This window comes from Atta cephalotes, assembly GCF_000143395.1.
Source record: "Atta cephalotes unplaced genomic scaffold scaffold00015, whole genome shotgun sequence".
NCBI classification, from domain to species: domain Eukaryota; kingdom Metazoa; phylum Arthropoda; class Insecta; order Hymenoptera; family Formicidae; genus Atta; species Atta cephalotes.
Window position 1 is genome coordinate 458913 of NW_012130079.1, and position 12590 is coordinate 471502.

The 12590-nt window shown below is 33.1% G+C and overlaps 2 protein-coding genes across 2 annotated transcripts; one reads left to right on the plus strand and one right to left on the minus strand.

The window, feature by feature from the left end:
• Nucleotides 1-359: 359 nt before the first annotated feature.
• On the plus strand, nucleotides 360-2692 carry LOC105618132. Its single transcript, XM_012199674.1, has 3 exons — nucleotides 360-585; nucleotides 1405-1658; nucleotides 2489-2692. Exons 1-3 carry the CDS (start codon nucleotides 360-362, stop codon nucleotides 2690-2692), a joined length of 684 nt encoding a protein of 227 aa, XP_012055064.1.
• Nucleotides 2693-4615: 1923 nt separating this feature from the next.
• LOC105617935 (insulin-like growth factor II) lies at nucleotides 4616-9967 on the minus strand. Its single transcript, XM_012199469.1, has 3 exons — nucleotides 9621-9967; nucleotides 7674-7929; nucleotides 4616-4702 (listed from the first exon to the last, which is right to left on the minus strand). Exons 1-3 carry the CDS (start codon nucleotides 9965-9967, stop codon nucleotides 4616-4618), a joined length of 690 nt encoding a protein of 229 aa, XP_012054859.1.
• Between the last annotated feature and the right edge of the window lie 2623 nt (nucleotides 9968-12590).

Here is a 12590-nt window from a genome sequence, read left to right on the forward strand (position 1 = left end):
CCTTAACTTAACTTACGTTACTTACGTACGTACTTACGTTACTTACTTTCTTTACTTTATTTTACTTTACTTTACTACTTCTTCTTCTTCTTCTTCTTCTCTCTCTCTCTCTCTCTCTCTCTCTCTCTCTCTCTCTCTCTCTCTCTCTCTTCCATTGATAATTTCATACAATAATAATTAATATTCTTATGTACGTGCAACATCGCACATAATACGGACGAATGAAAGCAAATCAGATACGACTGCACGAATGTATCTTTGACGTCTTTGTCACGTACGCTGTGGATAAGAACATTTTTAAAAGAGCGACAAATCAGTTTGGATTTTATACAGGTTGCAACGAACGATTGTAAAAGAAGATGCATCTGCATCAATCTGGAACTTGTAGAATCGTGCTTATTCTGGCAATATTGGGAATTACATGTGAGATCTCGTGGGCCAGTAAACAATGTAAGACAGTCGTGATGGATGTACACGTGAAAAGATGTAGACTCGGTACTGAAAGAACCAAGAGAGGCCTGGAAAAATTTGATTTACAGAAATATGATACTGACAAGTATGAAGCGAAGAGACAGGAAGAATCTGGTAAGCGAATAAGATTTTAACGATCTTTTACAGTTAAAAACTTTGTACGCTTAAAAATCTGTTAGTAAAGTATATAAAGATAATAGATGTTTACGCGTCATTATTCAAACTCTAGATTACAGAATGACACACACAAAAAATATTTTGCCACAAAGTCTGATGTGTTTATCAAATTATTACCCAAGTAACATGTTGACGTTATTTGTCGTCATTTTTATGTAGTAGTAATTAAAAAAAAAAACTCTGAAGTCAAAGCCCCCGTTTCAAGCTGTACTAGGTAGTCCTCTTGTAAAAATAGTTGACATATTTTTAAAAGTTATTGATTTTCGTACAATCGATTTTTGTGTTGATTAAAGCCATGGTATAGGATTCATTTAGGTTTAATGAAGATTGATATTGATTGTTTGTGTAATAGAAAATGATGCGGGATACTCATTTGCCTCTAAGCGCAATAAGCCTTTGAAACAGTGCTATTTAGAATTTACAACAAACTCGATTGGACGCACTAATGAGGATTAGTGCCTACTATAACTTGCACACTGATTTAATCTGAATAAAAGTAATATGCAAATATCTCGGATTATAAAATACAGATTTTACTTAACAGCACAATAAAATACATATATTAAGGATTTCATGATTTAACCCATTTTTCTATTTATATTAAATACAATTTTTATATCGGTTTCTGTATAACAACTTTAATGCGCATCCTATCGGATTCATTATTAATTATATTATAGAAAAGGTTTACTTGAAATTTTTGTTCTTTTTTCCTTTTCTATCTATATTAGAGAGTATAATTTCATTTTTCTTCAGATTATTCGAAGTCGAAAAATTTGGCGTCGCATGGCGTTCCACAGAAAAGGCATCTGACACTCGAACAAGTCAGTAATATTGCCTTGCCAATTGTCACAAAAGCTATAAATGGCGCCTCCCAAGCTCGAGCGTATGCATCCGGAATAGGATCTCATGATTCCAGTTTGAGCCTAACGAGGGGACCTATTCGACCAAGATATCATCTCTGGGCACCTTATCCGTTCGGCGGAAGTTTCGTATCCTTCCGCACTCCGGTAAGCCATTCGCCTCTGGGATCCAATCTGTTATTTAAGAAGTGGACTCTAGTCAATCCATCAAGATCAGTATTGCAATCCATTAAGCCGCTTTACAATTATGGACTAAAACGCTTCCCGATCATGTGATTCATCTCGCTGTAATTCTTTGTTAAAAAAGGAGCTTTTAGATGTATAACATGAAATGAATCGATAACTTAATAAATAGTGTAACGATGAAAATGTTTTAACATAACGTGTCATGCGTTTTGCGCTACCTGTGTGATTAACATGTGTGTGTGCAACTACAACTGCGCTGTATGCAAATTCCTCCGATATAGTGTCTCGACTTCTCTCGACTGACTCACTACAGAGCAAGATAAATAGATAGTATCAAATACACGCAAAGTATCAGGCTGAATAATTTTAACAATATCGTGTGACGTATAATAACTAACATAATTAATGTTAATTCTCCGGAGCTGACGTCAAAATCTGTAACACGATTATTGACGATAGGTCTGTAAAATTCACTTATTAATATTAAAATTAAAAGGCATTAATTAATTTCGAAGAGCCAAATCTAAAAAAGATAAATATATTAAATATATTTTAATAAGAATAATCCAAATTTGCAGATATAACATGAAAAAGATTAATTTATTTGACAAAAAGATTTATAATTTAGTGGATTCGATAAACTTTCAGCTCCGGAAAGTTAATGTAGGAATATGTTAGTAAACAATCAATTAAGTCGAGAAAGAAAAATAGCAAGTTTAATCAAACGGTAATGGTAAATCTGGATATAAAGGCAACAGAAAAAAATCAGACTGGCATATAATATTCGGCAGGCCTATAATGACGATCTCGATCTCAATTTAAACGCTGAAGAACTGGATGAATTATATAATAATATCTACGAAAGATTACCGAGAGCTTCGAAAGATGAAGCTTGGAAGATTTTCTTAGAAACAGCCTCGAAATGCTGCCAAAACGTAGACAAATGTCTTAAGGAAACGACGCACGTACCTTGTCTTGGAAGTCGGATGTTTTAACGCGTTGATCGCCATGATGATCGATGCCTACTTTTCATTGATGCTGTTAGTGATCACTGATGGCCAGCACTATCAAAATTTGTTTAAAATTACTTACTTGTAAAAAAATATCATCATTTAAATATCATTATTATACAAAATTTTAAATAATATAAAAAATAACTAGAAACTAATAATGTAAAGTAAAAAATGTGCGATTCATCATACAACCTAAGGATCCACTTAATGCTGCAAATGATTCAAAGCATTCTTTGATTGAGCAATTCGTAAAATTCTTTCTTCTGATCAATAAATTAAGTAGAGTGATCAATAAGTTAAGTCACATCTCTTTATGAAATTTTATTTAATGCAGCCTTATTTTATTTATCATTATATCCTTATGAAAATATCTTATTGTGATATATGGGACGAATTTTGAATGAATGTCTCAATGTTTTATCATGGAAAATGAATTATCGACTACAGCTAAAGACTACAGAAAAAGCGTAAGAAAGAGTGAAATATTTATTTCTCATGATAAAACATTGAGACATACATTATGATTCACTCTGTATGTCATAGGATAAAAAATACTCATTAGGCACATATTAAGAATTAAAAATTATAATTATTAAATTAATTATAATTATTAAATTAATATCTTTTAAATTTAAAACAAGTAGAAAATAAATAAAACATATAAAAGTTATAAATACAGCTTTGATAAAAAATATAAAATATCCCCTTCTCAAATTGATATAAATGTTATAAATGGAATGAAAAATAAATTAAAAAACAGTTTTATTAAAAGATAATATTTGTTTTGTTAGTTTTTCTTTGGATTACCGCTTTATGTTCTTACTTTTCCAAGAAAATTCAATAAATTAAATGTGCTTTACTACCAAAACTGTACAATAAAATATTTATTATCTTACTTTGCAAGTTTATTATTTTACTTCTCAATTTCTTACTTTTGTAGGAGGATATTCGACGAAATAAATGAAACATCAGTCAGTATGTATAAATGTTTATTGGTCGCTATTATAAACGCAGATGTCAACTTTTAAATGGCAAATAAAAAGAAAATTTTAAATGGCAAATAAAAAGACTGTACGCTATTCAATATGTGTTGCGTGATAAAACTTCTGTGTCTACAACTACCTCTCTTCCGAATCTTTAGAATCTACTTTTTTTTTACAACCTACAATTCCGCATGTAAATTTCGTCCGTTCATCGACGGACTAGTAAAGTACGCGTTCGTCGATGTGTTTCAAAGATAAACTCTAAGTTAAATTTTAAATTTAAAACAGAGCTTTTAATACTAATGAGATCAATTGTCAATAAAACTAAGATCACCGACAAATGTCCGATACGGACTGCTTCTCGCGCCTGCAAACACTTGTATTCAAATCACTTAAGTCTTTCTTTTTTTTTTTAGAAATTATTACGCTACCCGATTGTTCGGATTGCATTTAAGTTCATCACAATTGCATTTTCGATATTCAAATCAGTGATTTCCCCATGAGTCGTCATCGAAACTCATTTCTTTAACGACATTGTTCTTGATTGTGAAGGAAAGCAATGAAATAATAATATCTGGAACAGCATCTGTCCCGTCAATGTCGCCGCCGAGCAATTGATCCTCTATGCTCCCTCAATCGCGAATTCTTCTTTATCAAAATTGATGGATGATACTTCGTCGTTGCACTTCCTATATCGACACCATCTATTAACACTATATATAATATGCGTGGTAAGGCTGAATTTCTTATAAATAATATCTCTATCCACGCAAAAATCATTCTTTCGATTCGATTTATCCCTTCTCAAGTTTCTTCTTTACTAGCATTCATTCGTGTGCAAACTCCATCAATTATTTAAATGATGTGATCAAGAGAAAATAGCAAATTGAAGTTTGATATTGGAGAATCAAATAACTTCGCTCTAAATCGTTTCGAATGACGTAGGTTCGTCAGTTGTCAATGGTGTTACAAATTTGTTGCCTAAAGGTTTAGCGTTGCTGCGTAAAACCTGCAACAATAGATATGCGCTTATAATCATTTGAAACTTCCTTAATGTTTGAGAATTATAATTAAAATTATTGTTTATAGAATTATATTTATACAAGACAGCACGTGCAAAGATAATTGATGGCTGTGCGAAGCTGCACTACAAATTTACCGTGATAATAAACAGTCGAACGTGTCATGCAAAATGGGAAAAAGAAACATATGATAGCATCCATCTATTATATAATTATTTTTAGATGCAAACATAAATTTATATAGAAGTCTGTGGATGCCAAAGAGATAGAGCATGGATTGAATCATCCATGTAAAATTGGTCAATAAAAATAAGAGAGATAGAACGTGAAAATAGCCAGTCTCTATGTCTTTCCATTCAATCAATCACAATATGCTAGAAAAAGAAGGAAATTGATCGTTTTTACTCTCTCTCTTTCTCTTATTTTTGTTCTTTTTGTTAATCACACTTGACGTATTGTTTATATACGAATGGCGCAGTCTATGCTCTATGTCTTTGATACAAAGTTAATTTTAAAATAACTAAAATGTAATAAGCAATAGTAAAAGCAGTACGCAGCACCGTAAACACATCAAGCATGTTAATAATCACATCAAGCATGTTTACAGCTTCTAAAACATTATTAACGCCTCAGATATATATATATACAAACAAATCTTAAATAACAAAAATTCGGTATTAAGATAAAGATAATTCGATTTGAAATTTTTCTTCAAATCTTTTTTTTCAGCCGTTCTTCGATTGAAGAGAATAAATAATATATGAAACATAAGTTTTAGATGAACATCCTAAAACATTTTAGCTTGTACACTGAGAGAAAAGTTTGTAATATTTACGACTTAATTGCATAATAAGATATTATGATTAAGATCTCCATTTTTATTACTATAATGTTAATAATATTATAAACTATAATGTTAATAATAATAATAAAAAATGTTCAATGCAGTAAATTTAAGTTTGGTAAATGCTGAATAATTATTATTCGAAAGATTGCGTTGCGGATGTTAATAGCGTTAATTAGCGGATGTTAACAGCAAACAAGCATTAGGTCACAGTTAGCATGAAAGAGAATGATTGCGACAGAATTTATAAGTAAAAACATGTCCATCTATCTATATCTATCTATATCTATCGTAAGACTTTAATCGTCAGAAAAAAAGCTATCGTAAGCATTGTCATAAAATTATAATGTATTATGACCTGTGCCGTACAACAACTAACCATTTGCTCACAGATGTTTTATATCATGGAAAGAAATAAATTAATTATTGTGTGCTGCAACATTAATAATACATCTATCCAGTAAGTAACGTAACTATTACATGTTCCTGTTATATCACTTTCAAAACTTTACAAATTTGTTACTTTGATAAGCAAAAAATGATTTACACTATTTATTACTAAGCTCTACCTGTGTGATATAAAATAAATATTTTAAATTTTTATTGACCATTGTCAAATTGACCATTATATTATTTTGTCAATTCTTGCTTTCTAGTAAAATATAATTCTTTTGTATTAACGTTATAAAATTTGTAACTTACACTGATGAAAATGATGGAAATCTGGCAGACATGCATTATTCAAGAGATTATATATTAAATATGTATAGTTCATGTCATATATACATATTAGATAGATTTTCAGTGACACTCACAATGTATATTAGAACGTAAAAAAAAATCTCTGATAAAATATTTATGATAAATTAAGAAGAATTAAATAATAAATTAAAATACAAAAATTAAATAAAAATCTAAGCAAATCACAGCAAATATTGAGGAAATAAAAAAAATAGATATCTTTTTTTATTAAATTACTAAAGTTTTGAATGGTTCGAAGCAAAGTTTTAAATTCCCGAACATGCATAGGCGGAGTTAAGCGCCTTATTATTACAAGCGTTGCAATTCCGCAAGTTTTAAAAATCCATCATATTGATTATTCTACTATATATTTTCAACGTAAATTACAAATTTTGAAATAATTAATACAAGTAAAAAAAACTACAATTTGCTAAAAAGCAAGAATTGACAAAATAACATGACTAATAGCCAATAAAAATATATCTCATTTCTTTTTGGCTTATATTGCAAAGGTAGAGCTTATAAATAATTCACTTTCTGATTACCCAAGTAACAAATCTGTAAAATTTGGTATCAAATCAGTTTGTGAGATTTACACTTGAGAACATTCCCTTGTCAATAATATAATAATTGTAATCTAACATGTAATATTATTATTACAGTTATATTTTTGAGTGGAAAATTACAACTAACAGGTACGTTAGTTACGTGTAACTTTATGTGATTATTTATTAAAAAATAAAAGAATACTCATTTTTTTTCGAAAATATTGCCGTCTTATTGGCTGTCGTAACGCCAGACAAACGTACTTGTTATAGGCTTTCTACACATTACTTACAAGCATCCTAGCTGCTTTAGCTGCTTTTCTTTTAGAAGACATATAGTCGACATAAACGTCATTCTATCTTTTTTGACGATGAATAACAAAGATAGAACGACGTTTGTGTTGACCATGATTACGATCCATTTCGGCGTTACAAATGCTTCGAAGCATTTTTTGATTGGATAATAAAATTTTTGCCTCCGATTGGTCAATCAAAAGCTTCGAAGTATTTGTAGCGCCCTATGCTTCTTAAAAGGAAAGCAGCCTTTAAGTTTTAAGCTGTAAGAAATTGACCAATTATAATCGATTATTTTTCTCACATACGATTATGATTGGTCAATTTCTTCCTGGTAGAGACTTAAAGTTTAGATAATGGTTTATTATAAAAAAACCTATATAAGAGTTAAAGTTGAGTCAATGAGCTTACGATAGCTAAACCGTTCAATGAACATTACGAGCATTATAATAAAGAGCTTACGACAGACATTACGATAGATGTAGATGAATCTTTAGATGTTAATAGGCAAGCAATGACGTTTCATGAAAGCACCTTGCCAGCTCGGCGACATTCCAGACGCCGACGCCGGCATCTACAATGCCTGCCGCGGTGTCGCTTTTTCGCATCAGCCTTCCCCTTGCATTCACCATCATTATTGCGACCACTTTTCCCCCTGTGCCGTCCCCTTTTCAAATCATCGACCTTACGTTTTATCGCATCGCCGACGTAGTCCATCTCCGTTTGTGAATGCTGTTCCAGAAGATCTTTTGTCGTAGAATGAGGTAGATTCGCTAAATACGACAGATCTCTGAAAATATAAAGAGAAAAATGCATAAGTAAGCGAATCGTAAGACGGGAAAAGTTATTCTCGACGAAAATCCAATATTATATTAATAATTGATATTCGGATTTATCTTTCAGTTTCCTATGCAACTCGTAATTATATCAATTACATATTTCTTTTAAATTTTCGCGAAATTACGATCACAGATCGATGACCTTACATCCGAGTTTAATGAACATCGAGGATTAGCAAGCAAACACACTTCTCGTCGACATTAAAAATATGATAAACATGTCGTCTGATATGGGAGACAAGTACGCAGGTTCATAACGCAGAACAAAAAAAAAATCTATAAACACTTGTGCAAGAAGACTCGATTACGATTTTAGGTGAACAACAAAAAAACAAGTCGCACAATTCGATAAACTCAATGGATTGAGTCGCAAAACAGCGAGAAGGAAGGGAAGAGGAAAGAATGTTACGCACAAGAGCGAATTGTCCTAGTACTTCGGACTAACCCTCCTGAGATCATATACAACCATGAACTTTAGGCAGAGATTATCACGGAAACAATGATAACGTAGTTTTGTTTTCTCTCTCTCTCTCTCTCTCTCTCTCTCGCGCGCGTTCTCTCTGTCTCTCTTTTTCTTGAATTCTGGTTCACGCACTCTGGAGAGTGCATATTAATCTCCCTCCCTCTAAATGCTCCATGCAGATCATCTACTAATCAGCTGACAACGCAAAATAAATGATTCAGCGTCAATATAGGTAAATAATTACATAATAATTCATTATGCGTTACAAAACAATCGGCTATTTATATGTGCAATTTATTCGTCTCGCCATCATAAACGGAAATAAATCAGTTTATCAAACAAGTAATATATATTTTTAATTAAGATTGAATCAGTAAGCAACAGAATCTTTAGTAACACTTCGAGATGTCAAAATGAGACATTTTTGGTGCTTGTTTCCGCATTCGCGCAAAATCAATCCAGTTATGTAATATGATCATGACTTTTTTTTAATATTTATGTACGAGAGACAGAGTATCTGTTTGAGAATTTCGAATAAGATTCTTTTTAATTTATTGGCGCGTTTAAAAGAGATCCGGTATATTTAAATGAAACCTATGAATAAACGTGCATTCGAATAAAATTCTCGCAGATTCTAATATAATTATTTGATAATAAATATATATAATTACAATAATAGAAAGAAGAAAAGGAAAGACATACTTCAAGCCAAAAAATTTCAAAAACTATTTAAAATTGCCATTTTTAGGATTATTAATTCACATATTCAATGTGTTTTTTTTTAATAAATAATTCTTTATATCTAATAACTGTTATTAAATCTAAAAAATTATATTGTTAAAAAAACACATTGAATAGTTGAGTAAATAATCTCAAAAATGTCATTTCAAATCTTTGGCTTGGAGTGTATATAAAACACAATAACAATATAAACAATATAAACACAAAAACAATATAAACAATAAAAAAGGCAATATAAAAAATAAAATGACATGTAAAATATACGAAATTAAGAATATAATTTAGTAAGTATGTAAGTAAGTATAAGAAAAGGATAAAATTAGAAAAGGAGAGTTAGAGAAAAACACTCTCTTTCTAATTTTACCCCTTTTTATACTTAAAAAAAAGAGGGAGAGGCAAATAATAAGAACATAAAAGAATGCACTAACATCCACTCACATAACGTCGTCCCTCGAGTCGATTCGTTTCTCCGCAGGAAGAGGCTTGCAATATTGCTCCATTTGTTCGTAGGTGCACTGATGGTAGCAGCACTCCTCGACGAGTCCCGGACCAGGATCAATTCTCGACTCATCCTCGTTACTGTAGAATGGTTCGTTGTAACCACGATCCCTACACATGACCTGCAGGGCATCGCTCAGTTTTCTTGAGCACAGTTTCTGCATCCGTTGATGCGATTTCTTGAAAATGACATTGTCAGCATCGGCGGCGTACAGAACACTCAGGAAAATCAACGCTGTCAGAAGCATCGCTTCGTTCATCGCACGATCGCTACTACGTATCATCATATGATGTCAAAAATTGTAGAAGAAACGACTCTCTCTGGAACTTCCAGGAGTCTTGATATCTCGAAGCACACCTCAATATCACACTTTTCGTAGTCGCATTCGCCGGCCGAATTGTTATATATATTTATTGTTTAAATACGCTTACTATTTATATATACTGTATATTGCGACAGTTCCACGATCGCAACTGCAGAAGAACTCCTTTATTGTATTCGGTTGCGATCTAAAGTTCCGTAGTCTTTAGAAGAAGTTATTTTCCAGCACGATTACTGTTTCTTTTCCTCGACTTTTTCAATTCTCTCGTGACCACAAGAAAGAAATCGTGAAATGATGCTACGAGGGCTACGAAGTCTTGAAAAGAGCTCCGTTGGTACCAAGTTCGTTGATATAACTGGTACCGGGCCGCCTCACCACGCGGTTCTTGTTCTAGATTTCAGGGATCAGGGGGAGAGAGGGAGTAACAGTGTATATGATAAGGAGGGAGTAACAGTAGCAGAGGTAGGAGAAGAAGAAGAAGAGAAGGAGGAAGAGGAGGAGGAGGAGGAGAAGGAATAGAAGCTCGGTAGTCGGTGATAGAATCTGGTAGACGAGTTCCCGCTGGTCGTCAGCGACGTCGGCGTAAAGAGAAGTAGAGAGATCGTTAGCGGCTAGACGCACGTCCGATGGTACACAGTACACACAAATTCGTTTTTTCGTGCCATTCGAGGGGGGGACCCATTTCTCACCGAAAGTGAGAGAGTGGCCGGCGCGGCAAACGGGATGAAAGCTGGCGACGCGACGACGATTCGCTCTCACTTCGGGAAATGGCGCGCACTTCACGCTACATGAGAAGTACGAAATACATACATTCCTAAAGTATGACATAATGTATTCTTTTGTTGGACGAACTTCGCGCGCCCCTTTTGTACCAGCCGGCCGAGCGGCCGGGCGGCCGGGCCCAACCCGCCGTCTGGTTCGCGAAGACAGACCCCTTCTCTATATTTCCGCCAGCTATTCATTTGTCACTCACAGGGATACCGTCGCACTTCATCCCTCCGTCTCCTCCTGAACAAAGCAATCTTTTTATCGAGGATACGAAGAGCTCACTTCGGATGTTTCCCGTAGCCCGTAGTGAAGTCTGCGAAGTCTCGGTTTCTCTTCACGCCGCGCCACGACCGAGCACTAGACGGTTATACGATATCGCATTATGCTATTGTATCTCGCGCGAGTCCAACTAATGCTCCGTGACTGTGTTCGATGTAGCGATAAATTCAAGAAACCAGAATGAATGAATGAAAAAAATTGCATATTAGACTGGTTATTTTGGATTCATTGGATTGGAGGGGAATACCATCCATGTTAATTACCCCATTTAACCCTTCATCGGCGATATTTAATTTTGCACTTTCCGCCAGTAGTCTGGATCTTTGCAATTTAAATTTTAGTACAGATTTTTATTGCTCGAATTGTATAAAAGTATGTATACATACTTGAGAAAGCTTTAACGACTTTTTACTATCATAGTAAATACCTAACAGTAATATTGTATGATATCAAAATATTATAATTTCCCACTCAACAAATATAAATATAAATATAAATATAAATATAAATATGATATGATAACGTACGTAAAAGTTACATTGTTGAGTATAAAAATATAACAATGATTATTTTACTATTAGTTATTAGAGTTATTAGATCAGATTGTATTTTATTTATTCTTACCAGATTTAAATTTATCTATTATTCAAATAATTTACAATAAAAAAATCGATTGTAGTTTTAAAATTCTACATTGGCGGAAAATTGAAATAGATACATATAAAATTATACATCTGTATAATAAAACCTATAAGAACATCAAAAAAATTATTTGTACATATGTCTATATATAGCCATAGATATATAGGTAGCTACTTCTCATGCAATAAAAATGTGCAACGATTGCACTTTCTGTTCGGCGCAGTAGAAGAGTAAATAAAATCGCTAATGATCTGTGACGAATTGCGTTTCAGGATCGAGTGACACGTAAATAGATCGCGTTTCGCGAACAATTGCAGGAGTATGTATACCATTAAATGTCTTTAGTTCCATTATATCGATTACGTGCCTAACACAAGATACCGTTTCGAACGAAAGTGGAATAGCTGTCAGTTATGGTATTGTATCAATGAAAATAACTATTCTGTTATCTCTGAATTATCGAAGATCGACGGGAAACCAGCGAGGAGGCTAGGCCACGATATGAGGGATTCGCAAAAATACGAAAAAATCACACCAAATGATCTGTGATTCCGATCGTAGACAAAGTGTAATCCATTATCGGCAGCTTTAATTGATCGCCACGACTGTTTCGTCTCAGTCTGATTTATCGGTCGCATTTTTTTTACAGATAGAGAGGTCACTCCCCGCGACCTGCTACCCTCGTTTCCTTTCTACCGATCTTAGCAATTTCGATATCTTTTGACGAATATAGATATATATATATATATATATATATATATATATATATACACACACACACACACACACACACACACACACACACACACCACCTACGTACTATATATATCTACTACTATATATACTACTAACGTAAACTACTACTACGTTACTACGTAACTACTTACCTACTAAACTA